The 27,596-nt window shown below is 43.7% G+C and overlaps 1 protein-coding gene across 1 annotated transcript in view; it reads left to right on the plus strand.

The window, feature by feature from the left end:
* The first annotated feature begins 2,068 nt into the window (after positions 1-2,068).
* LOC120018785 (MAP/microtubule affinity-regulating kinase 4-like) overlaps positions 2,069-27,596 on the plus strand; it is a 47,587-nt gene continuing 22,059 nt past the window's right edge. Inside the window, exons 1-3 of the mRNA XM_038961996.1 lie at positions 2,069-2,940; positions 14,656-14,853; positions 15,716-15,769. Of these exons, the coding sequence (XP_038817924.1) occupies positions 2,893-2,940; positions 14,656-14,853; positions 15,716-15,769 (300 nt within the window). The 5' untranslated portion in view covers positions 2,069-2,892. The remainder of the gene's footprint in view (positions 2,941-14,655; positions 14,854-15,715; positions 15,770-27,596) is intronic.

A 27,596-nucleotide genomic window follows, 5' to 3' on the forward strand; every position in this document is an offset into this window, starting at 1 on the left:
AAGCAAACAGGATGACATTGCAACTTCTCACCAACATGATGTTATCTAAAAATGTCAATCAACAAACAATATCAACATAACAAGCAAAAGTATGATGACTATACATGAGATATTTAGAAACATAATTCCTAAAAATGCCAATCTTACCTATTTCAATGGTAACTTAAGCAATGCATTATTTTGTTGTCGATATACTCTTGAAAACCATGATGTATACAATCAATGCTCTATATTTCTATCTATTTGGTTCCTTTATCAATTTGTATTCAAATAAACAGTTGGACAACATCTTCAATCATTTTTGAATTACAGTCCAGGCTCGTCAAATATGATAATGATTCTGTTCACAAAAAATTATTTGTAAACTTTGAACAACAACATCCTGGGCATCAGGACCAGTCAGGGTTGGACAGACTCTTGATTAAGGGCAGAGCATGGCCTCCAGTGGGCCTCCAGACCTCATCATCTCTGCCAGATTAGAGATTAATGCAGTGGGGGGTTGGCTGTGGCGCTGCCTACCAACAACTGTAATTAGAACGTTGAGATGACTAGGTCTGAAATACAGTAGGTCAACTGGAATAGAGAGAAGTTACAGTACTTTGTAACTCTCCTCCAGTGGTGTCAGCGCAGAAACAACCAGTGTCCGAGGAAATGTAAAGCATTTTGGCGTTTGGATAACAGTGGACCGTTCATGTTGCCATGTTATTATAGGCCTATATTGAGTGGGCTTGTTTTTTTATTATAACGTAGAAGCCAAATAGTTAAAAGGGTTCAACACTCTCTCAGCTGAAGTTGTAAGGTAATATGTTTGGAATTAATGGACTACTAATGGGTTATTAATACAGTACTAATACTATTAATTCATGAAGCTATATCAAATCAGATCTGTCAAGAGTCTTGAGTCAGACAGTGGAGGCTCTGATGGACAGTGGACCTGACTGGAGGTGGTTTGTGTTCAGTTCCTCAGGGTCAACCAGGGATGCAGTGGTGGGGCTGGGCCCTGGTCGATCACCCTGACCTACTCCGTGTGCACACATCACTTACAATCATGTCCAGGCTCTCTCCGTGGTACACACTGTGGAAAGAGCAGCACCAACTGACGGCCACACTTTACCTGCCTTTGCACATACCCCATTAGGAGTATTGAAAATTCCACATAAAGCGGTTTCCAAATGATTTGGTCCCAAATGACTGCCTAATGATGCTTCGGGACAAGATGCTGATTAGAGAGAGTCTGACGCGTGGAACTTGTCAGGTTCACACTGTTTCAATAGTGACTCACTTTCACACACTGCTCTTCTGTGCTCTCACACTGCTCTTTCCACCCATGCAAAACCAAGAAAAGCGCTAAACCAACATCCACTATATGCCTATCTCAATAACAAAATACAACGATCCTGGGGACCACAGCAGAATGAGGTGTTCATGGGCCCAACCCTCTCGTGTACGATTTGTACAGGTGAGACTAGTCTTTGGTGGTGTGCTTCTGCTGTCTTGTACAGGTGAGACTAGTCTTTGGTGGTGTGCTTCTGCTGTCATCGCCCACTTGGAATAATCTATAAATAGACGTGAATAATATAGCTAGATTAAAACATAGAAATGCTATACACCAGAGAACAGATGGTTTGTTCTCACAACAATAGAAATTACAAGTGGAGGGGAAATTAAATACAAGTACAGTAGTTGTGTGTTGCTTTGTTTAAGTGTGTCTATTTTAGACCGGGCGCTGTCACCCCTGTTGTCAAATGCCCAAAAGATGCTGTCTGCAGTGTCAAGTCATGACATTACTGTACAGAGTATTGCTTGCCACCGTGGTTGGCGTGTGGTTTGTGCTGGTAACTGCTATTCTACCGATGAATGAATGGGGAAATTGTCTCTTTAAGTACATGGGGGAAGGGTGTGTTACTGAGCCTCCGACGCAGCCCTGCCTATTATTTTGCTTGACGTTCTTCCTTCTTGCTCTTGTCATACAGTTTGGGGATGCCTTTTTATGTAGGCAAATGTTACAACAGATAGTAATGAAGGATATCTGCAAGAATCCAAGATAAATAATTTTTCTAACGTTGATTATTATTCGACGGCTACTTTTTCGGAAGTGGTCCATCGCGAGCATAAAGAGAAAGGGGGTAACTGTACATTCGCCGATGCTCTATCAGCAATTGTCATGTCGTTGTATTGTTTCTTTTGACGGTTAATTATTAAATAATCAACTATGAAATGCGGGTTGACAATTAGGCTTAAGTCGTTCAGTGTTTTGCCTTGGGAGTGGTTGGTTTTGCGAGCATCATTTGGCACCCCCCCAAAAATTACAGATTTCTCAACGACAGACATCCACCCATGGTCGTGGTACGCGCAGACTACCTGACCTATGTTTTTTGTTTTGACAATTGTTTTTATTGGATATAACAAACTTCTGTGTTCCGGACATACACCCACAGGCATCACTGGACAACATAATTGCTTTCTAAAAAATATTTTTAGTATAGTAATGGTGCGATAGTTAGAATAAACCCATTTTGGTTTCATTTTATTTCCAAAATGAAGCACAGCATTGATGCCTTTCTTCACATGAAGAATCAGCCAAACATGAAGTGGATAGCCTAGTAAGTAGGCTATTCAGACAGTTTTCTAGACAATTGTCTGTATCCTTTCGTGTTCGGTGCTGCCCTTTTGCAATGAAAATGAGTATTGTTTGAGGATACAATTCTGTCTCACTGCTCTCGAACCTGGGGTTGCGGGTAGGTTAGGCGTCTATTGCCTTTGAACACTGGCTAGGCGGTGGAGCGGCCAATGTCGACTGTTATCTTCGGTAGAATATAACGTTAATCCTGTACATACCTACATACAAACCAAGTTGGCATTTAGTCTAATAGAAAGGATACCTCAGGGACAATGTCTTCTCGTGCAGCACTACCTGGGAACGATCGGAAATCGGACCTCGTAAGTATTTAATACATTTTACTGTCTTATATAAGCTTTTGTTTATGTCAGACAGTCATGTGAATTACACCCTAGAAATGGAACAGTGGCATAGAATCAAGCAAGGTGACAAGTAAACGTATTAAAAAACGACAGGAGGATGCATAAAGCCGATACAACCATTATTGATTGATGGGGGAAGGCTTTCTGTAGCCTATTTGCACTGCTGTTAAAACCATAATTAATTCACTCTGTACATTTTGTTCAAGTGAACAGAATAACCCATAATACATCATTTTGAGAGAGCACATTCTGTCCCTAGAAAATCTGGAAATCAATAATGATACAACTGTAACACTGTCATACCAGTATGTAATAATATGTCAATTCAATGTGAAACCAATGTGGCCGAGTTAATGCAGTGGCAGGTTTCTATACAGCCTCTCAGGCACATATGTCACTTTGGTTTCAATGTCTATGTTTCACTTTTTTTTTTTTGAAATGCTGAAAAGAGGACATTTTGTTAATCACCATCGAAAAGCTCTTTACCTCTTCTAATTCCCATCAATCATGAAGGGGATGTTTGGCTTGAGTCTAGTTTGCTACAGTACAGTATCAATGTAGAATAACAGAGCTTAAAGGGACAAGTAGCTCACCAGTTTCGCACAGACCTTCTTTACGGATGACTGGCATTTGAAGCTAGACAGTTTTATCTGTTTATTGGCAGTGATCCTCGGCCAGACACTTAGAAGTATGACAATCCACCCAGTATTTTGATCACAACATTGGACAGGCCCCAGTTTATTTCTTTATTTACATAGACGAACAATAGATAAATAGACAATTATATTAGGCCACGCCCACATAACATATTACGTTCTATTGTCTGCTGATTGTTGTTGCTGTTATTTGTTGATCATCCTCTGCTACAATAAATAACCATTCAAATCCTATATCTAAGCAGGTCTCACATTACCGTGGCACTGACTTGGTCCTTCCTGGAAGGAGTGGCAAACAATAGTGACACACTAAAAGGCAGATAGATTCACTACAAATGCATTTGAGTTGAATTAACAAAGCATTATTGACAGGTGGATATATCAGAGAGGGATAGGGTCTGTCTCACCCTGCTGTGCCCACCCTCATCCATAGTATTAGGGCATGGCAAGATGTTTGTTGATTGGTGGGGTGTAGGGCTATATTAGGATAATATTATGTTACTACACAATAGATGGCCTGAGCTTACATTGTTTTTCTAAAATATTTATTTAAAGAAAAGGCATAGAAATCTTCGAGACATTCATGAAGCAGGTCATGCTTGTTGTCCTTTTCAGAAAGGACAGACTTCCAGAAGGACTTCCATTCACATCAAGTCACAATACGAGAGTAAATATTTGATAACATGATTCTCTTAATTACAACCACTTTATGCTCACTTCAAGGAATACAAAACAGAGTATTGTGTGAAAGCCCATGTTGTTCCGAATGACTGTGTGATCTCGCTCTCCGTGGCGGATGTGAGTAAAACTTTTAAACAGGTTAACACTCGCAAGGCTGCCGGGCCAGATGGAATAACAGGGCGTTTTCTCAAAGCATGCGCAGACCAGTTGGCAAGTGTCTTCAAGGACATTTTCAATCTAACCTTGTCCCAGTCTGTAATCCCAACATGTTTCAAGCTGACCACCATTGTCACTGTTCCCAAGAACCCCAAGGTAACCTGCCTAACCTGCCTATATGACTTTTAAAGGCTGGTCATGACATCAACACCATCAACACCATCATCCCAGACAAAAGCATTATTGACAGGTGGATATATCAGAGAAAAATAGGGTCTGTCTCATCCCAGACACCCTGGACCCACTCCCAATTCGCATAGCGCCCCAACAGATCGTCAGATGACGCAATCTCAATTGCACTTCACACTGCTCTCTCCCACCTGGACAAGAGGGAAAATAACTATGTGAGAATGCTGCTCAGTATTCAACACCATTGTCCCCTCCAAGTTCATGACCAAGCTGGGGACCCAGGGACTGAACACCTTCCTCTTTAACTAGATCCTGGACTTCCTGACAGGAAGGCCCCGGGTGGTGAGGGTAGGCAACAACACCTCTGCCACGCTGACCCTCAAGACGGGGACCCTTTAAGGGTGTCACACCCTGGCCTTAGTTATCTTTGTTTTCATTATTATTTTAGTTAGGTCAGGGTGTGACATGGTGAAGTATGTGTTTTTGTATTGTCTAGGGTGTTGTTTGGTTTAGGGGGTTAAGTGGAGTAGATGGTTTAGTGTTCAGTGTAGGTGTCTAGGAAAGTCTATGGTTGCCTGAATTGGTTCTCAATTAGAGACAGCTGGTTATTGTTGTCTCTGATTGGGAGCCATATTTAAGGCAGCCATAGGCTTTAGCTGGTTGTGGGTAATTGTCTATGTGTAGTGTTTGTGTCAGCACTATTTATATGTATAGCTTCACGGTCGTCAGTTTGTTATTTTGTTAGTTTTTGTATAGTTGTTCGTTTCTTGTTTTTTCTCTCTTCTATAATAAAATAAGATGTATTTTGCACACGCTGCGCCTTGGTCCTCTCTCTCTTGTCAAGACGATCGTGACAAAGGGTGTGTGCTTAGTCCTCTCCTGTACTCCCTATTCACCCACGACTGCGCGGCGTTGCACGATTCCAACGCTATCATCAAGTTTACTGACAACACGACGGTGGTAGGCCTGATCACCGACAGCGATGGGACAGCCTACAGGGAGGTCAGAGACTTGGCAGTGTGGTGCCATGACAACAACCTCTCCCTCAACGTCAGACCAAGGAGCTAATCATGGACTACAGGAGAAAGAGGGGAGAGCACGCCCCCATCCATCGACGGGGCTGTAGTGGAGCGGGTCGAGAGCTTCGCTTCAAGTTCCTTGGCGTCCACATCACCAAGAACTTGACAGGGTACACACACACACAGTTGTGAAGAGGGCAATACAGCGCCTTTTCCCCCTCAGGAGGCTGAAAAGATTTGGCATGGATCCTCGGATCCCTACAGCTGCACCATCGAGAGCATCTTTGCCTCGCTGCATCACCGCTTGGTATGGCAAATGCACCACCCTTGACCACAAAGTGCTACAGAGGGTGGTGCGGACAGACCAATACATCACCGGAGCAGAGATCCTTGCCATCCATGACCTCTATATCAGGCGGTGTCCCAGCCACCCAAGCCATAGACTGTTTACTCTGCAACCATCCGGCAAACGGTACCAGAACGGTTCTCAGAACAACAGGCCCCGAGATTGCATCTACCCCCAAGCCATAAGACTGCTAAATAGCCATAAGACTGCTAAACACACATACTGTATACACATACACACGCTCGCTCGCGTACACATACACACACTCGCTCGCACACGCATATCGACACAACACAAACACACATACATACATACATACATACACACAGGCACTTTTAGACTCATCATTTGCTGCTGCTACTCTGTTCTTTATTTTACTTTTATTATTATCTATCCTGATGCCTAGTCACTTTACCCTGCCTTCATGTACATATCTAGCTCAAATACCTCGTACCCCTGCACATAGATCTGGTACTGGTACTCCCTGTATATAGCTCCATTCTTGTGTATTTTATTCCTCTTGTGTTACAATTTTTATTTGTCTTATATTTTTTAATGAATAGAACCTGGGTCTGTAGTGACGCCACACTGTTAAACTTGATTACATTTACAGCACAGATAATCAAATGAACAGACTCCTCTCATCACACCTAATGTTTTTGATATGGTCAAAATGTTTCTGCACTGAGACAATACTATACTATTCTATCCACAAATGATCATCTTAAAGTTTCAATGCAGATGTTTTTAATCTCCATATCAAATAATTTCTGGGTAACAATTAAGTACCTTACTGTGATTGTTTTGAATAGCTTCTTAGCGAAGAACAATTTCTCAAGCAAGAATTTTGCTAGAACTGTCTGTGAGTGGTTTGTGGGGAAGGGATAACTGAAAACTAGCTCTTATTGGCAGAGTGGTTTGGAACTCTCTTTCATATTATTAGCTAATCTATTAACACATTTACCACATGGTGATGTCACCAGGCAGGCCAACACTCGATCCCAGCAAAACAGGCTGAAATTGTAGACAGCCATTTCAAACAGCTCTTACGCTAAAAGGGCATTATCATTTTCACAATTTCACAGTGTTTTTCCAACCTCATAGTGTGGGTATATACATTACACAGGAAAAACATTTGTTTTGCTGCACTGGCCGTTTAACAAAAAACCCATGTTGGTGGTCCTTTATGTGACAGAAATGTTGCAGGCCAGGGATCAAAATGATTGACCTGCTCTTGGAGTCAACTGGGTCAAACGTTCCTTTTGTTTGACATCTCTCAATGGAATCTTAGGCGTCTTTCGCTTCCCAGTACACTTCCCTCCAAATCCGAGATCTATGCTGAGAGAAAAGGAGGTGGCATAACACGAGAAAGTCCACACCGGTCTCCTCCTATCACGTTGCTCGCGCCGTACCTCCCAGAAGGACCCATCTGTAATTAAAATGATTTTAGATTGTATCGTCTTCCTCTGTCTCGTTCCCTGGGACAGCCTGGGGGTGTGTGGGAGAGGGAAAACGTCTTGCATGAAGGTTGACATAGTGTATCAGGATGTGTGCAAAGTAGGGTGGGATGGGGCTTCGACATGTTTTTAAGATTTTGGTAAATCATTGTTAACAACAAACCAGACCTGTGAGGCTGTTGACCTAAAATGTGGAATTTCTTGAACAAGGCTGAGGGTAGCATATTTGGCTCAGTAAACAGTTGATTCAACCACCATTTTCAATATCCACATTAGTTTTTCTGCTAGAAAAGATAATAGGCCTACACAGTAAATAGACTACTGACCAGAAGATGACATGATGTTAACTCCAGGTGGGGTTTCACTTTGTTGTGCCCTTGTGTAAGACATTACCTATATCCTTGTACATCAATCTGTGTAAGCCTAATCAATGTAAATCCATGTCTGTAAAGCAAAGGAATTTGGTATGTAGGGCAGGCTAATGATGCTTATTCAAAGGCATATTATCTCCCTATCATCATAACTTGAATAATAAACCTAACAACACACATGGTGGCACACATTAGTCATCCAGATTTGAGATTTGCATAATCGCAGTCGCTTCGCACCTCCCGCTCCAGCACGTCCCAGGAATCCAAGTCGTTTTGAGTCAGGCGACTAATGCTGTCTTCGGGCTGGTACAGTTTCGCACCCCCCTACATTGTGACATCCTCTGTATGCCCCTCTTCTCTCGCTTCAATCAGCACCATCTGGTAGAGTGACCATTACTCTCACTCTCCAATTGCCCAGCCAGTCCCATGAATGGAGCCCATGTAAGCTCAGTTTCTGATGTTTTGATCAGTACCTTTACTTACCTCTATACATTTCTTATCCAGCTCAGCTTGCAGAGAACGCTACACAGAGAACGCTAATACAGAGAACGCACAATATTGTGAACAAACTTTTAGTCATACATTTTGCATATAAATGTTTTGTTTTATTTACCTGTCAATAGTTTTTCCCTTTTGCAAATAATTCACGAGCCTCTATAATGCAACCGCATGCAGGTCTGAATGAATTAACAGGTTTTTCTTGGTGGCACAGAACAAAGCCATTGTGTGGCCTTGGATTGATGGATTCATGATTTGGCTGTCTCTACATGAAAAGGACTCCTCGAATCCCATTGAAGATATGCAGTTCACATAGGATTGTTCAGTCTGTTGATTTGCATTGAACAGCACCTTGTATCAATGGTGGGCTATACTTGACCTGCTCATCTTGTTAAAGATGACTATCGTCTAGTAGAAATGACCTTGATTTACTCCCATTTATATGACCAAGTAAGCCTAAGTATCAGGCCAGTTTTGGTTGTGTTGAACTGGTTTAGTTGGAAAGCTGTCAGGACAGGAGTCTATTTAAATTGCTTCAAGAACATTCGCACACAGCTCCCTGCTCTGTTACGTAACCGCTGCACTCTGGTGTCATTTTACCTGTGTGTCTCCAGGTCTGAGTGTGGGGCTGGGCGATATATTGCGACGACCGGTATACTGGTATGGATCCACATTTTCACAATACCATCAATAAAGGTATTTTGATACAGTGATAAATAAATGCAAAGTTCTACAAATTGGACTACGTCACTGTCAATTTTGTCCTAGTTTGGTTGAGTATAAAACCATCAGAACCGACAAAGACCAATTAAATCCCTTAGAATTAATGTGTGGCCTTTCTAGTGTCATGCAATACTCATAAAGCCTATTAAGAACTTTTAATATTTGGAAAAATTAAAATATTTGAAAAATATTGTGATATGATATTTTTTCCATATTGTCCAGCCCCAGCTGAGTAGGTTACCTAGCGATGCATAACATGCTGACCAGACGCGTCGCTTGCGCCAGCGTTGCAAAATACATTTACACATACATGTTATTCAATCATTGCACCCACAATGCTCGCGAGCGTCTGCGTGGCCAGGCGCTAAAATAGAACTTGGTTCTATTTGTGATGCTCGACGCGCTGCAAGTCCTGCCTCTCCCATCTCCTCATTGGTTTTTAGGAGCATATACTCATGTGGGTGATTGAAAGCTGAACTGAGGTCTACACTCCGGTAGGTTGTGGCATTTCAGGTAAAATAACAATCCAATGTTTATATCCCAGGACAAATTAGCTAGCAACAGCAAGCTAGCAAGCTTAATTTCCATAAATGTTTAATGCTTTTTGACCTGTCCCCAAATTAATATAATTGGTTCTGAGTTTGTTTTGATATTTCAACCTGCGTGTTCTGATTGCGTCTGGTGTGGGGTGGTGCATGCAAACGCACGCGCGCGGTCTGGTCAGCATGTAAGACATCTGGATGAATATGTATGAACTTTCCAATTTGTAAGTCGCTCTGGATAAGAGCGTCTGCTAAATGACTTAAATGTAAATGTAAATCTGTTTCACCTGGGCCTACTGTCGCTTTCCAGAGCGACTAGGCTGCGCTAGAGCATTCCACTCCTGTGTTCGACTGCTACATTTTCATTGAGTTTGAAATAGATTTCAGCTGGATGAATTGAGTGAACATTACAGAAGTGTCACATTCAAGTCAAAAGGTAGTCTGTTGGGTAAACTGTTTCAATTTCCACAACTGAAGGGTCACTGAAATTTAGCAATTTCTGGATTTAGAAAAAAGGAATGTCCTTTTTGTGGAAAGATTCTTCATGTAAATTTCATAATTAAAAATGATTTAATCTGGATGAATGATTATTGGAACATTTAAGATTCAGTCCTCCTTGAAGACACTAGGCTTGTATCTGTTCATATAGATGGTAGAGTCCTAGTTTCATTTCATGCCTAGTTTCATATTTTCTATAGTGGACTCATAGAATATGGTAGGATCTATCCTATTTACATAAACCTACTCAGTTTCACTGCACAGTACTGCTCGTCCTCCCCTGGCCTCGACGTGGAGCATCTGTTGATTTTGGAAACGTCTTCAGCAGAAGGTCAGATAGGCATGTGTTCCATGCGACTCCTGTGTGGGGTTATGACCAGAGCACAATTGCAAAAGTTGAGCAATATGGTAGGCTTACAGTGATAGGCCAGTCTAGTGACAGCGTTTTGTTCTATGAGCAAAGCATCCGGTTTCACGCTTTGCATACTGTAGTAAAATGAACCTTCCTATTGAAGGCTAATGGCCCTGTCTCTCTGAGCCAGTGGTGTATAGATGAACTGTGTAGGCTGTGCAGTGCACTGTAAGTGGCTTTGGATAAGAGCATCAGTTAAATTCATTTCAGGCTTCTCCGTTGCATTGATTAGAGAACCTGACTGAGCAGATTGTGTGTTTGGTTTGTGTGTCGGATGAGAGAAAAAGAGACGGATATCTGACACAGCGAGAAATAAAGCAACATAAATAAGCAGAAGTGCTTGCTGGTAGAGTTCAGTTCTCTCTTTTCATCTGTCTCTGTTGATGTGTGTTTGTGTTACTAGCACGTGCCTATGTGGGGGATTATTAGACCTGTTGCAATGGAAAATTCACTTCAAGGGATGGAATCCCCAAACCTGCCACCTAATACAACATGAACAGATTTGTATTTGTAATTTGCTTAGTTTGTATAGAAGCTTGTCCTATGAGAGATTTGAAAGTGGGATTGTGTGTGTGTGTGTGGCCATTTTGTTTTGAACGCATTTGTTAAAGTAGTACTGAATGTGAAGGCTTCAGGCACTCCTCAGAGGCAGATTGTTATTCAAGTTTGACCCTCATTCTCTTCTGCTCTTCATACAAATACTTTTGGGAAAGACTTCTCACCTCTTCTGGTGCTGAGAAATACTTAGGATTGAATGATCCTGATAATAGCTTTAGGGGTTATTCTAGTATTATATTGGTTAGGGTCCAAGCCCTGAGGGTATGGACCTTTCCTGCTGTAGTATTCTTTGCCGTTAGCACATGGTCTTCACATTTCAAGGTTTTGTTTGGGCTTCTCATCTGACGCCAAGGTGAGACGTGCTGTGAACAACACTGGCTGCAGTGGCTGTGTGTGTCTAGTGTTCTGAAGCCATTATCCGCAGTGGCTTCTCAGCTCTGTTGCTCATGGTTCTGGTAAAACCACAGTGGTAGTTTACAGACTTGACTGACTGAGGAGAGTACATTCAGTCATGAGTCATGCTGTAGAATTCACTGGCAGGCAGCAGAGCAGACTGTCTGGGACACCCAAAGAATAGAGAATGTTAGGTCATTGCTGCAAACTAATCTGCCCTGAACCAACACAACGGTATTTGCCAAAAGATCAGTCAATGCTCTGGATTAACGGCAAAGCAGGTTTTGTGTGAAAATGTACTGACATGTAACTGCTGTGGAACTAAAAGTTATTGAAGGGGATTGATACGGGCAGAAGAAACTATAGTTCACTAGCTCAGTCTGACTTCTGCACGACAGAGCAAAAGATCTGTCAATGTATCTACTAGCTTGGTGCCAGTGAGTAAAGTAGCCTAATATTGGTTCAGTCAGGTTCCCTAATGCAGCTGCCTGGCAGTGAATATTGGGATATATGTTTTGGCCATAGTCTATCAACATTTTTGGACGCTGTCATATTCACACTGTTTTTTGCCAAGCTGGATTTCCTTGTCAGCCAGTCCAGGAAACACTGCACAGTTTGATGATGTGACAACGTGGCATGTCACCGTGCTCTTCACGACATTCCAACCATCCACATTGGTAAGAGGGACATAGATTTTGTCACTGGTAACAATTCATATGCCATCATATTTTACTTGGGGTTACAGTGAGATTATACTCTATGGACAGATCCAGCCTGAGTGAAACACTCATCACAGGCAGAGAGAGTAAGTCTGAGAGGCGGTTATGGGGTGGAGGGCATTGTGCAAAGACGGAATGAGTGGTGGCTGGATGGTGCAACCCTGACCAATCATCATTTCCCCCCCACCCCCGTCACGCAAACTGCACAGCAAAGCTTAGCAGGATGCCTCCTATTGTTTTGTTATGCCGCACACTAGTCGTGTGATCAGAGGCGAACATAGACACAAACCGCCCCCAAGCACTGTCCAGCCTTACTCAAAGACGGAAGCTGTTCACATTTGTCTACAGTGGTATGCCCATAGACACAGATGGTACAGATTACCATGTAGCCTATTAGAATGACTTATATATGTTAGCACTCATGCTAACCTACGCTTACAGGCTTTTATTGGCCTGTATGCATTTCTTGTAGGTTGCCATACTGACCTAATATCTCAGGGCTGGCCTCACCTTGCCCAGTGATGCACAGGAAACTGAGTGTGCCTCCAGGCTGCCGTCACATGACTGGGTCTGGACTACTTTCCTCTGAAGGAGGTGAAGCCTTGAGCCTGAAATTCTTTCTCTGTTTACCAGCTTCCTTTAGAAGGACATGGTTGAGAGCGAGAGAACTTAGACTAGAAACAGGTATAGCATACTTGTTGGGTGTACTGGTGGGTTTATATCACTTCCTGTTGTTGTAGTTGTGGGCTATGACACGACCTGTATGTCTTTCTTTCTACTTGACTATGACTAATTCTGTTTTGACCCAGCAGCACTTTCCATTTATTTCAGCTGGTTGAATGTTATTTTGTGGAACATTTGAGATTCTATCCATTCCCTATTGTTTACACTCAAACGGATCCAATCTCTCACACTTGATTATTCTGGCCTTCACCCTCCAGGGTCCTCATGGCCCACACAGAACATTGTTGTAGGAACAAACAAGTAAAAATCACAGGCTTATAGTCACTTGTTTTTTGTTGTTGATATTTTTGTTGTTGTTCAGTTTCACCTCAAAGACTTGTCTGTGACCCTACTCTGTTAGACTGCGACACTGCTACAACATGCATTCTGTGTTGTGTCATTAGAAAAGGTGTGGATTGAAACAATGGACAGTTTGGTTTTAGGAAAACGGTGCAGAAGGACATCCTAGCTTGAAGAGTTATTTTCGATATCAAGGTGTGATTTTGTTTTATTGGGGTTAGAGTATCCCCAGCCGCCTTATGCCAAATCTCTCTCTAGTCTTGCCCCCCCCATCAAAGTGAACGAGGAGTAAATGAGGACGGTTTGATTCATTCAAACGCAATCCTCTTCTCGCTTTTCCTTTTCCTACCCGCTTTACCTTGAACACTGTGACCTTTTCAAATTAGGTCATGGTAAAGTCACTAGGAAAGGAAAAAGGTCACATCTTAGAAACCACCCGAATGCACCCCCCTCCTGCCATATTCCGTTAGGGGCCCCACATGTCCCTCACCACACCTCACCTAAATTATTCAGTTGATGAAAAATATTTTAACCTTGTCCCGCCACTTCTCCCTCTCTTTTTCTTAATTCTCCTGCATTGGCACTGTATCATAAAGTCATTAGTGACACTACGTTGTAAAGTGTAATCTCTCTGAAATGACACTGTTGCTTCAGGAAACCCATGCTGTGACTCTTATCCAAACTATTCTCAAAATGTCGATAGTTATTTGAAATGATTCTACCAAATGCTGTCATAGATTGTGTTATCCAATCTCTCCGTTTATGCTTTGTTGACGTGGAACATGCTGCGATGGGTAACCCAACGAGCCAGGGCTCTGTGTAGGAGGAATGTTGAGCCGGCATGTCGCGTTGGCGTGTGAACGCAGCTTTCCGTGCGCTACAGTGTAGTGTCAAGCATTCCAGAGCAGATCGATTAGGAGATGCCAAATTGGGCCACGACACTCGTTTCTATTCTATAACCTGAGGAGCATGCGTGTGAAGAATGCCAGCAATGTGGGATGGAATGAGATTAGCTGCCTTCCTTGGCTTCCATAGGCCTCATGAGCCACTGCTAACCCATACGTGTTAATGTGTTAGCCTGTTAGCTAGCTTGGTGCTGCTCAGTATTTACTATCAGCCCAATAGCGTTCTCTAATCCCATCAACAGGTTTTTCTCAACCGACACTGATGCATTACTCATGGCCACTCAACAATCGACATGAACAATTCCATTACACAAAACCATTACAAATGTTGCCTTTGGTAGTTTCAGACGTGTAGACATTTGGGGGTTCTAGATCACCAGAATTTCTTAGATGATGTGTGCTTAAATCACTTGTATGTGTTCTAGAATCATCTATTGGCCCAGAATGTGATTTCACGCCATTGATGTCAAGATGCGATGCAGCTAGATTGTTTTGCATTTTGTTTATGACCCCTCTCTCTTTCCCAGCATACCTCTCTCTCGACAAGCCGCTCGGAGAAGAGCACCGGTTGGTCGAGCAGATCACTTGGAGCACGATGCCGGAACTCTATCGCCTCATGTTCGGACGAGCAGCCGCACATCGGCAACTACCGTCTGCTCAAGACCATCGGCAAGGGCAACTTCGCCAAGGTCAAGCTGGCCAGGCACATCTTGACGGGCAAAGAGGTGAGACTGGACTGAGCTGGAGGTGTAGATGGGCTAGACTGAGGGGTGAGGCTTGACTGGGCTGGGGGGCTGGAGGTGTGGATGGGCTAGACTGAGGGGTGAGGCTTGACTGGGCTGGGGGGCTGGAGGTGTAGATGGGCTAGACTGAGGGGTGAGGCTTGACTGGGCTGGGGGGCTGGAGGTGTAGATGGGCTAGACTGAGGGGTGAGGCTTGACTGGGCTGGGGGGCTGGAGGTGTGGATGGGCTAGACTGAGGGGTGAGGCTTGACTGGGCTGGGGAGCTGGAGGTGTAGATGGGCTAGACTGAGGGGTGAGGCTTGGGTAGAGAAGTCGGGACTTGACTGAAGAATGGGGTTAGGCTGGTAGGAATAGTGCACACGGCCAATGAGGTTTGTAATAGGCAAATTGACAGGCTGGTTGTGGTGAGAGCATGGAATATATGGGATGGATGGATGGTAGTTGTAGTTTTAGAGATGATCCCTTACATTTTGGACAGAACAAGACTGGGTTTGTCTTAGTCTGTCATGACTTTTAAGGCCTGTGTAGTTGTAAACATAATTTAACGTTAGCCAAAGTCATGACCCACATTTTTAGGTGTATAATTACACAGGATTGCCATAAAGTTCAACCTAATGACATGGAATGGGATCATTTGGAGGGCAGTGTGTAGTGAACCACATACATTTACAGTCCTAGTCTCACTCACACTTTGACCGAGACAAATCACGCTGTTAAGCCATTTATGGGGCCTTATGGCCTGTTGGTTTGTTTTGGAGTTTGAGCTTTGAGATCTACTAATGCTCTTGAATATGTCACTGTTTTGGTATCACTGATCGTAATGATTTGTCTCTCGCCGTTTCAGGTTGCAATAAAGATCATTGACAAAAACCAGCTCAACCCGACCAGCCTACAGAAGGTGAGTGCTGTTGTGTGGTTGTCATGAGAAACAGTTTGGAGATGCAATGATTAAAGGTATTTTCCGGCAACGAGGCCTAACAAAGCATGCGACGTCACACAGTTTTGCAAGACACAAACAGCATCAAGAGACATTGAGAACCATTCTCTTCATGTCATGAGATAATGATGGTTAGCTTGAATGTAACAGCTTGAATGTAACCTTCCTAACGTCATGGTTTTTGTTTTTGATATTGACTATATTATGCTGACCTGCGCTCTGTCTGCACTATTCCTACACAGCTGATAACTTTCTCAACACCTAGGCTACTATCTAGGCTAAACAACTAGGCTAATATCAATATACCGTGACAGGAAGTGGACTCCTGTGTGATTGTTTTAGTGGACATTTGGCCAGTGAGATGATGCAATGACCTGACCTTTGACCTAGTTCTAAGTTCTAGGAGGCTTATAGTGTCTGGGATGGTTTGATGGTTTTGCTGCGGTACTTGCTATCCAGAATCCTTGGGGTGTCCCTACCCCATTGAAGTTGAAATTTAAAATGGTTATGGTTATGGTTGGGGTAAGGCAGGGATTCCCAAACTCGGTCCTCGGGACCCCAAGGGGTGCACGTTTTGGTTTTTGCCCTCGCACTACTCAGGTGATTAAAATAATCAACTAAACACCAAGCTTTGATCATTTGAATCAGCTGTGTAGTGTTAGGACAAAAAACTCAAATGTGCACCCCTTGGGGTCCCGAGGACCGAGTTTGGGAAACACTGGGGTAGGTGTCAGGGTTTAGGGTAGGGACATCCCAAGGATCCCGGATTGCACTAATAATTTTGCTGCATACATACCAGTGATTTCAGGGCCATTTAAAGGGGAAGTTCGGGATTTTACCATTTGGATTTGAGATGGTTCCTAACTGTGAAAGTAGTCTATTTCTCAGATACAGGAGAAACTGTTATCCATTGGAGATGTAGCGATTTACACGCGGCACCTTCAGCATTCTAATGCTAAAATGCCTTGCATGATATTAGGCTTTATTAGTTGAACCTATGTCATTTGCTAGGTTATTGTTATCTATGCTCTGTTTAAAGCGCGGCTTGGCGGGTCATGTTTCGGAGGACGCATGACTCGACCGTCGCCTCTCCCGAGCCCGTTGGGGAGTTGCAGCCATAAGACAAGATCATAATAACGAAATTGGGAAGAAAAAGGGGGTAAAAATTACACAAAAAAACGAACACATAAGTAATCTACTGGAGACACAACTCTCCTCTGGCTCTACCTGCTGATTGGTCAGGTTCACCATCAGCAATAGTTTTGGTCGTTTTGCTTTATACAATCAATGTATATGGTCATTTCTTTTATATACAGGATAAAGTTGATCATTTCATAACAAGCACAGCAATCACATGTGCGAGGCGGCACTGCATAGCCGAAGCGAGAGGAGAAGAGAAGATCACTCCATAAAAACTTCCAAACAGTCATAGCCATTCAATTTTGAGTTGGGGGTGACGTCCAAAATTGTGCTATATATTCATTGGCTTTGTCATAGCTAATTTGTAAACAATAAATATTGATACATTACTAGCTAAAACACTTCAACTGCAAAAATGACAAGTTAATTAGTAGGTGATGGTGATTTCAGAACCAAAGTGGGGGGACAAAAAACAGTCTACATTGCCCCAATAATCTGATAGTGGTAGTGGGGTTGTAGATGCCTAGCCTCCCTTATGGCACTGCTCAGGTGCCTACAGTACATACAGCAAAGACATACATCATTTACACACCACACAAACACACACACATTCTCTAATCGCACCCAATCGTTTCAAACCAAAACATGTCGTTCCTGTATCGGAGTTCATGTATTTAGATGCATATTGAATCTTCTTAAAAGGGAAATATGCACATCCCTATAATCCATAGTTCTGTTTTCTCTAAACAGCCATTACAAACTTCAGCTAACTTTAGCCACCACTAGTTACAAATCTATGGGAGTGATGGGGGCAATGATTTTGGAACATTGACAACTATGCAATGATAATGTTGCTGTCCATAGGCCTACATGAGAGAGAACTGTAGGACTGTGCTGCTGTATCATGTGTTGCCCCTCAGTGGAACTAAGTGGATTTCTATTTAAGCATGGCGCGATGCACATAACTGTCCAGTGTGCTCAGAGATCATGGGCAGACGGAGCCTATGTATAGATTCATTGCGTAGAGAAGCTGTAATCAGATTAGTATGCTGGCCCGACCTCGTATGGCTGTAGTAGGCTTTCTTCAGACAAAACCAATGTAGGACAGAGACATGTATTGAATCGTGTATGTATGTCCCTCCTCGTTTTGAGGCAATTGAACAGCAGGGTTGAGCTTGGTTTGACCACACATCATACAGGCTTATTCCCATTGTGCGTCCCTTTTGTACCCTATTCCCTAAAGTGCATTCGGAAACTATTCAGACCCCTTGACTTTTTCTACATTTTGCTACATTACAGCCTTGTTCTAAAATGGATTTAAAAACAAATAATCCTCATCAATCTACACATAATACCCCATAATGACAAAGCGAAAACAGGTTTTTTGAAATATATTAAAAAGAAAAGACAGAAATACCTTATTTACGTAAGTATTCAGACTCTTTGCTATGAGTCTCAAAATTGAGCTTTGGTGCATCCTGTTTCCATTGATCATCCTTGAGATGTTTCTACAACTTGATTGGAGTCCACCTGTGGTAAATTCAATTGATTGGACATAATTTAGATTGGCACACACCTGTCTATATAAAGTCCCACAGTTGACAAAGCATGTCAGAGCAAAAACAAAGCCATGAGGACAAAGGAATTGTCTGTAGAGCTCCGAGACAGGATTGTGTCGAGGCACAGACCTGGGGAAAGGTACCAAAAATGTCTGCAGCATTGAAGGTCCCCAAGAACACAGTGGGCTCCATCATTCTTAAATGGAAGAAGTTTGGAACCACAGAGACTCCTCCTAGAGCTGGCCACCTGGTCAAACTAAGCAATCGGGGGAGAAGAGCCTTGGTCAGGGAGGTGACCAACAACCCGATGGTCACTCTGACAGAGCTCCAGAGTTCCTCTGGAGATGGGAGAACCTTCCAGAAGGACAACCATCTCTGCAGCACTCCACCAATCAGGCCTTTATGGTATAGTGGTCAGACGGAAGCCACTCCTCAGTAAAAGGCACATGACAGCCCGCTTGGAGTTTGCCAAAAGGCACCTAAAGGACTCAGACCATGAGAAACAAGATTATCTGGTCTGATGAAACCAAGAACTCTTTGGCCTGAATGCTAAGCGTCAAGTCTACTCCAGAGTACTCAGGACCTCAGACTGGGGCGAAGGTTCACCTTCCAACAGGACAACGACCCTAAGCACACAGCCAAGACAACGCAGGAGTGGCTTTGGGACAGGTCTCTGACTGTCCTTGAGTGGCCCAGCCATAGCCCGGACTTGAACCCGATCAAACATCTCTGGAGAGACCTGAAAATAGCTGTGCAGCGACGCTCCCAATCCAACCTGACAGAACTTGAGAGGATCTACAGAGAAGAATGGGAGAAACTCACCAAATACAGGTGTGCCAAGCTTGTAGCATCATACCCAAGAAAGCTTGAGGCTGTAATCAATGCCAAAGGTGCTTCAACAAATTACTGAGTAAAGGGTCTGAATACTTATGTAAATGGGATATTTTATTTTTTTATTTTTAAGAAATGTGCTAAAATTTCTAAACAGTGTTTGCTTTGTCATTATGGAGTATTGTGTTTAGATTGATGAGGGAAAACAACGATTTAATCAATTTTAGAATAAGGCTGTAACGTAACAACATGTGGAAAAAAGTGAAGGGGTCTGAATGCTTTCCGAATGCACTGTATAGTGCACTATATAGGGAATAGGGTGCCATTTGAGACGCAACTCCAGTCACCCATCATAATCAGTCCAGTTGCTACTGAGAGGGTCCATACGTGCTGATGAGCATGGTGAGGCATTCACACCTCCCATGTGAGAATTGATGCAGATGACATCACACTCATGCTACCCTGTTGCTAGGCGAACATGTTTTGATCAACCATCTTCTCACAGACATCTGACGAGGTGATCTTTGTCTGTTGCACATATTCGGACCAAACCGTCATCTGTTGACCAAACTTTAGCCTCGTTGTGCTTCCACCCTGTCAGCACAACAGGAGCAGGCTCTTACTTAGGACAATTGAATCCATTTAAAACACACAGCTATCGATTGTGGCTCTGTGTAAGGTATTATTTGTCAGCCGCGGATACAGATATGGCTGGCACCAACCACTGCAAATTATACTGTTCACAATTAGTTAGCTAGTATCGCTTTGCGCTTTGTAAGGTTAACATATTTGTAGACGTTTTGTAATTGTTGCAAGAAACTCCCGTCTTCAAGTTTTCAGTGATCAAGTGGCCACCATAGGGTTAAATAGGTTTCGATTAGTATATCCATTTTGGACTTTTAAAGTAGTTATATACTGTAGCCATTGATTCTTGAAGAATATATCTTATAAATGCCGGCTGGTCCAGGCTGCGTCCCAAATGGCACCCTGTTCCCTATATAGTGCACTACTTTTGTTGGGAATAGAGGGCCATTAACGATGCACCCCCAGTGTTGAGTGGTTGCCTGGTGGGGACTGGGGATGGATGCAGGCAGGGAGGGAGGAGGACGGGGGGGCATTTTGTGATCTCTGCATGCAGAGGTGCACTGGTGGATGGATACTGCTGCAGTAGCGCAACGGGCAGACGGTTGTCATGTCAGCACTATTCTCCTCCCATTCAGGACACACTAGACCAGAGCACCAGGTGACTCTCTCTCTCATTCCTCTCCTCTCTCTCTCTCTCTCGTATTGCAACACTCCCCTGTCCCACCCTGTCTTTTTTTCGCCCTCCCTCTCTCATCGCACACTCTGACCTCCTCTCTATTAGTCACCTGCCCCACTTTATTCCTACTTTATTTATTGCCTCCCTCCCTCCCTCCCTTCTCTCTTCAGGCGATGCAGGGTAACCACAGATGTACTCTCTGGTGTCTCTCTGGAGGCTGGGCCCCACACATTAGCTAGTGTCCCACACCCAAGCGGCGGCAGGTGATTTAAGGGCCCAGGCTCCGCCCCCTCCCAGCCAGCTGCCATGCTGCAGTACTCTTGGGGTAATCTGGTTGCAATCTGCAGGCTTTAATCTGACAGTGACAGCAGGGCAGCAGCAGCAATGCTCCATGTTGGCCCACCGCCCCCCCAAACTCACTCACTCTCCCTCTAATCCCATTAGGGACTGCATGGGGGATCCCCGGCAGCTGAAACACACACACACACAGTGTATTTTCCCAGCAGCTTCAGCATGGTCCACAGAGCCATGAGCAGGACAGACACTTGCACCCATCCTTAAACAACCGCTCCATGTATCTGAAACACCCCCAACCACTTACCAACCCATGCCTATCTCATATCCCTAAATTCTAACCCCCCCCATGTCTCATCTACTTCTCCCCTTTCAACCTCCCACCACCTATGTCTCCTTCTTACCCCACCCCTCACTCTACCTCTCACTCATTCCCAGTCCCGACCTCTGACCTATTCCACACCAGGCCCTTTAACTTTAAACCCCGATATCCATCTCTCAGTGATAGGCCTCCACCTCCATGTCTCCAACCACCCCATCCTTCACATCACTTCTATCCCTCACATCTCACCCACCCTTTAGCCTTTCTGTACCCCCATTCACCTCATCTTCCACCTCTCTCTCTGGTCTTTATTTATTTTATTTAACCTTTATCTGGAGGATGTCAAGATTTTCTCAAGCTTTGTCATGAGCGTGTGTGTGTGTGTGGGGGGGTGGGGGGCGTGTAATCCTTGACCGTGTAGGGCCCCTTCAAAAGAGTCTGGTGCTACTTTAAGAACCAAAAGGGATTCAGGAGTCAGCCATCCGGCGCTGGGAGAGGGATGCAGGCAGGGACGAGGCGGGAGGGGTTGTTATCCCTCTATCAGGCCCCTTCAGTCAGGAGCAGCATTCCAGACAGACGAACAATGGGGACAGCCGAACCTAGAGGGGGTGGGGGCCTCCAGGGGGCCAGGGTACTGGAGCTGGGATCCTGAGAAAGCAAGCGACAATGAGATGAGGCAGAACCAAAGAGCACAGACGGAGTGTGTGTGTGTGTGTGTGCCCGCGTTGGTGTGTGTGTGTTGTAGAGAACGGGATATTTTATTTGTATTTATTTAAACTTTATTTAACTAGGCAAGTAAGTTAAGATTACATTCTTATTTACAATGACGGCCTACCCCGGCCAAACCTGGGCCATGCTGGGCCAATTGTGTGCCGCATTATGGGACTCCCAATCACGGCCGGATGTGATGCAGCCTAGAATCGAACCAGGGACTGCAGTGACGCCTCTAGCACTGAGATGCAGTGCCTTAGCCCGCTGCGGCACTCGAGATAAGGATGCTGCCTGACAGTATGTTTGTGTATCAGAGTGTAGTGGGTATCATTAAGATATTAAAGGAATTAATACAGATGGGGGCGGGATATTTTCCCACACTGTTGAAGGATGATGGGAAGAGAGGTTTTCATTCTGTTCATCCAGGGGTCAGAATATATGCAGTAATCCAGTTTATGAATTGCTGCCCATAGAGTGCGTCCTAAATGGCACCCTATTCCCTTCAGAAAGTATTCATACTCCTTGACTTTTTCCACACTTTGTTGTGTTACAGCCTGAATTTAAAATGGATTCAATTGAGATTTTGTATCACTGGTCTAAACACAATACCCCATAATGTCAGAGTGGAATTATGTTTTTCAAAACTGTTACAAATTAATTTTAAAAAATGAAAAACTGAAATGTCTTGAGTCAATAAGTATTCAACCCCTTTGTTATGGCAAGCCTAAATAAGTTCAGGAGTAAACGTTTGCTTATTAACAAGTCACATAATAAGTTGCATTGACTCAAAAACACTCAATAATAGTGTTTAACATGATTTTTGAATGACTACCTCATCTCTGTACCCCAGACAATTATCTGTAAGATCTTTTAGTCGAGCAGTGAATTTCAGACACAGATTCAACCACGAAGACCAGGGAGGTATTCCAATACCTCACAAAGAAGGGCACCTATTGGTAGATGAAAAAAAGAAAATCTGGCATTTAATATCCCTTTGAGCATGGTGAAGTTATTAATTACACTTTGGATGGTGTATCAATACACCTAGTCAGACACAGGCGTCCTTCCTAACTCAGTTGTCGGAGAGGAAGGAAACCACTCAGGGATTTTACCATGAGGCCAATGGTGACTTTAAAACAGTTACTTAGTTTAATGGCTGTGATAGGAGAAAACTGAGGATGGATCAACAACATTGTAGTTACTACACAATACTAACCTAAAAGACAGAGTGAAAAGATGGAAGCATTTACAGAATACAAATATTCCAAAACATGTATCCTGTTTGCAACAAGGCACTATAGTAAAACTGAAGAAAACAAATGTGGCATAGAAATTAACTTTGTCCTGAATACAAAGTGTTATGTTTGGGGCAAATCCAATTCAACACATCACTGAGTACCACTCTTCATATTTTCAAGCATGGTGGTGGCTGCATCATGTTATGGGATGATTGTCATCGGCAAGGACTAGGGATTTTTTTTTGTGGATAAAAATAAACTGAATAGAGCTAAGCACAGGCAAAACACTAGAGGAAACCTGGTTCAGTCTGCTTTCCAACAGACACTGGGAGACAACTTCACCTTTCAGCAGGACAATAACCTAAAACACAAGGCCAAATATACACTGGAGTTGCTTACCAAGACGACATTGAATGTTCCTGAGTGGCCTAGTTACAGTTTTGACTTAAATTGTCTTGAAAATCTATTGCAAGACTTGAAAATGGCCATCTAGCAACAACCAACTTGACAGCTGGAAAAATAAAAAAATGATGTGCAAATATTGCAAAATCCAGGTGTGCAAAGCTCTTAGAGACTTCCCAGAAAGACTCACAGCTGTAATTGATGACTAAGGTGATTCTAACATGTTTTGATTCAGGGGTGTGAATACTTATTTACATGAGATAGTTCTGTGTTTCATTTTCAATAAATTAGCAAACATTTCTGAAAACATGTTTTAACTTTTTCATTATGGGGTATTGGGTGTAGATGGGTGAGGGGAAAAAAGTTAATTTAATCAGTTAGAATTCAGTCTGTAACAACAAAATGTGGAATAAGTCAAGGGGTATGAATACTTTCTGAAGGCACTGTAGTACACTACTTTTGACCAGAGCCCTATGGGAATAGGGTGCCATTTTGGGATGCAGACATGGACTGTGGTGTCATTTCTGTTTGGGATCTATTGATTGTTGTTGCTACCCTTTACAGGAAACAATTGAAATCAGTTGCTGTAGTTCTGGATAGGCATGTGACTTGAATGAGTTTTATTGCTTCTTGCCAAACAAGGTTGTACTACCTCATGCTCTGTGTAGATTTTAATCTGTCACCTTCTCAGTGTTACAGTTACATTATAGGACATCCAGTCCTAAACTATGGTCAAATAAACATGAGGTGCAGTCCTGAAAGAAGCTATTGCTTATTATTACCGTTCATGGATCATTCAAACACTTAAATGAAAAGTGAATCTAAGTGTGTGCTATCTTAAACTGAATGTATATTTTAGCTGAGGCTGGCTGGAATTATGCCATACCAATTTGGCCACATACAGTCACCAATGTGTGTTTGAACTTTGAACCCAATCTACCCTCCATGCATGTAGGTGCTACACAGGGCAAACTCAATCCGGATAGATTGTAGGCTCCCGAGTGGCGCAGCGGTCTAAGCCACTGCATCTCAGTGCTAGAGGCATCACTACAGACCCTGGTTTGATTCCAGGCTGAATCACAACCAGCCGTGATTGGGAGTCCCATATGGTGGCGCACAATTGGCCCAGCGTCGTCTGGGTTAGCCCGGGGTAGGCCGTCATTGTAAATAAGAATTTATTTTTAACTGACTTGCCTAGTTAAATAAAGGTTAAATACATTTTAGAAATTGTCCTGGCCCCTGGGCACCCCTCACCTGAGCCCTGGCCCCTGGGGCTGCTGGCCAGACAGATGTTGTTGATGCATTATTGGTTCACAAGACACCTTGGAAACCAGACAGTCCCAACCAGGCCCAGTGTATTCTCAGGCCCTTCCTTCCAAAGTGACTGTGTGGTTTTAGATGGGCTTGTAACGAGGTCTCTGTTGAGGGGCCATGTTGACAACAGCCGGGGCCTTGGAACGCCCCTAACCACAGTGTCCAACATGAAAGGCCTCTCCTCTGCTTAATCACATCCCCTTTCCCAGAGGAGCAGCCTGGGTCCCACAGGGACATTAAGGGGGGCTGGGGTGTGTGGGGAGAGGTTTAGAGCAGGGAGGGAGGGGTGGAGGGGTATTCTATTGGTGGGGTGGGGGTTAGAGACAGTAGGCTGTGGCACTTGCATCAGATGTTATTGTTTATGCAGGGAGGGAGGGAACAGTCATTCATGGGCGACGGCTGGGTTGGCCGTTGGCGTGGATAGACGTCTCTTTCAGAGAAAGAGGAGGTCATTCAGTGGCTCTGCTTAGTCATTTCAGAGGGGATACTGTGTGTTCCGTTTACCTCTCTCGCTCGCATTCTCTCTGGCTCTCTCTCTGGTCTCATGACAGTGTGGTCAGGGGGAGGAGGTGTGTGCTTGTGTGCGACTGTACGTGCGCAATGTGGTTGTGTAAAATATTTGTTGAAGCAATTTACAAAAATGTCTGTGTGTGGGTATAGCGAGTGTATATGTGTGTGTCCTGTGCAGGCATACTTTGCCTGTGTGTGTGTATGCGACTGTGCGTGTGATTGTTCAGGCGAGAGCTCGGACACAAGGCCTGGATTAAATGGTCCGAGTGAGGCCCGCAGGGATGCGGCCCAGACAAAAACACAGCCTTGTGTTCAACAACTGCCTGTGTCCACCACTGACTGACCCCCCCCAGTAACTTCGACCCACAATGACACACAGAGAGAACGAGAGCGAGAGAGAGACAACTTAGTAAACTGCTTTGTGCAAATCCACATGCAAAACAGGCGAAAACCCAGAGGGAGCTCATAGTTGATTAATTCTGCCTTGTTGTTCTCTCTCTGTTTTCTGCTTCAGAGCGAGAGCGGCTTCCGGTGTGACGGACAGGGTGGGAGGGAGGAGGGAGGGAGGCCTGCATTAGACAGATGCATACTGTCGATGGGCTGTCCCACCCCCTGGCCTGTCATGTGCTGAGGGTGGCAGGCAAGGCAGGGCAGAGGTGGGGTGGGGTGGGGTGGAGTAACTCCCCTGGGAAGAGACTGGCCTGGGGATGGGACAAGGACTAGAGAGTCTGGCTTTGGTACCGGGGTTGGCATGGCAACAGTGACGTAGGGCCACTGCCAAGGGAATGGACCAGGAAGTAATTTATGGGCGTGCGAGAGAGGGAGAAAGTGCTAGATAGAAGGGAGGGGGATATGACTGAAGAGAGAAAGAGCAAGGAGGAGGCGGGGGAGGAGAGGAGAGACGGGCTTATCTGATTATTATCTTTAGAGCTCAGGTGAACAGCTGATGCGCTCTGTTCTCCTCAATTCAATTACAGACAGTCTCAAGGGATGTGGGACTGTGTTTGATTTGGATGGTATGTTCACGCATGGCGATTCATCATGTCATTTAAATGATAATATGACATCCCCTCGGTGGGGTGTGTTTGTGGACGCTGAATGTATACTTTGTGGCACTCACAGTAGCTCTGGTCCACATTAGCAGCACTATTATGTAACATGTCTGCTTCACAGAGGCTGATCCTCTCAGACGGGCCCCCACCAGCAGATTCATGGTGGCGTCCAGCTGCCCTGCACAGCCATCTAATAACTTTGGCATTGAAAATAACCGTCTAATAACTTTGGCACTGAAAATAACCGTCTAATAACTTTGGCATTGAAAAATAACCGTCTAATAACTTTGGCATTGAAAAATAACCGTCTAATAACTTTGGCATTGAAAAATAACCGTCTAATAACTTTGGCACTGAAAATAACCGTCTAATAACTTTGGCATTGAAAATATCCGTCTAATAACTTTGGCACTGAAAATAACCGTCTAATAACTTTGGCACTGAAAATAACCATCTAATAACTTTGGCATTGAAAAATATCCGTCTAATAACTTTGGCATTGAAAAATATCCGTCTAATAACTTTGGCATTGAAAAATATCCGTCTAATAACTTTGGCACTGAAAATAACCGTCTAATAACTTTGGCACTGAAAATAACCGTCTAATAACTTTAGCACTGAAAATATCCGTCTAATAACTTTGGCACTGAAAAATATCCGTCTAATAACTTTGGCATTGAAAAATAACCGTCTAATAACTTTGGCACTGAAAATATCCGTCTAATAACTTTGGCACTGAAAAATAACTGTCTAATAACTTTGGCATTGAAAAATAACCGTCTAATAACTTTGGCAATTGATAACAAGGGAATCAGTGAGTCAGGTTTGCCGCCTGAATTTTGTTTTTCAAGAACATGGTTTCTCAGAAGTTATTTTTCCCTGCACGGTGTTTCATCTCACTAGCCTATATCCTACAGTCATGTATCACTAGCCTATATCCTACAGTCATGTATCACTAGCCTATATCCTACAGTCATGTATCACTAGCCTATATCCTACAGTCATGTATCACTAGCCTATATCCTACAGTCATGTATCACTAGCCTATATCCTACAGTCATGTATCACTAGCCTATATCCTACAGTCATGTATCACTAGCCTATATCTTACAGTCATGTATCACTAGCCTATATCCTACAGTCATGTATCACTA

The sequence above is a fragment of the Salvelinus namaycush genome, chromosome 23 (assembly GCF_016432855.1).
Source record: "Salvelinus namaycush isolate Seneca chromosome 23, SaNama_1.0, whole genome shotgun sequence".
Classification (NCBI taxonomy): Eukaryota; Metazoa; Chordata; class Actinopteri; order Salmoniformes; family Salmonidae; genus Salvelinus; species Salvelinus namaycush.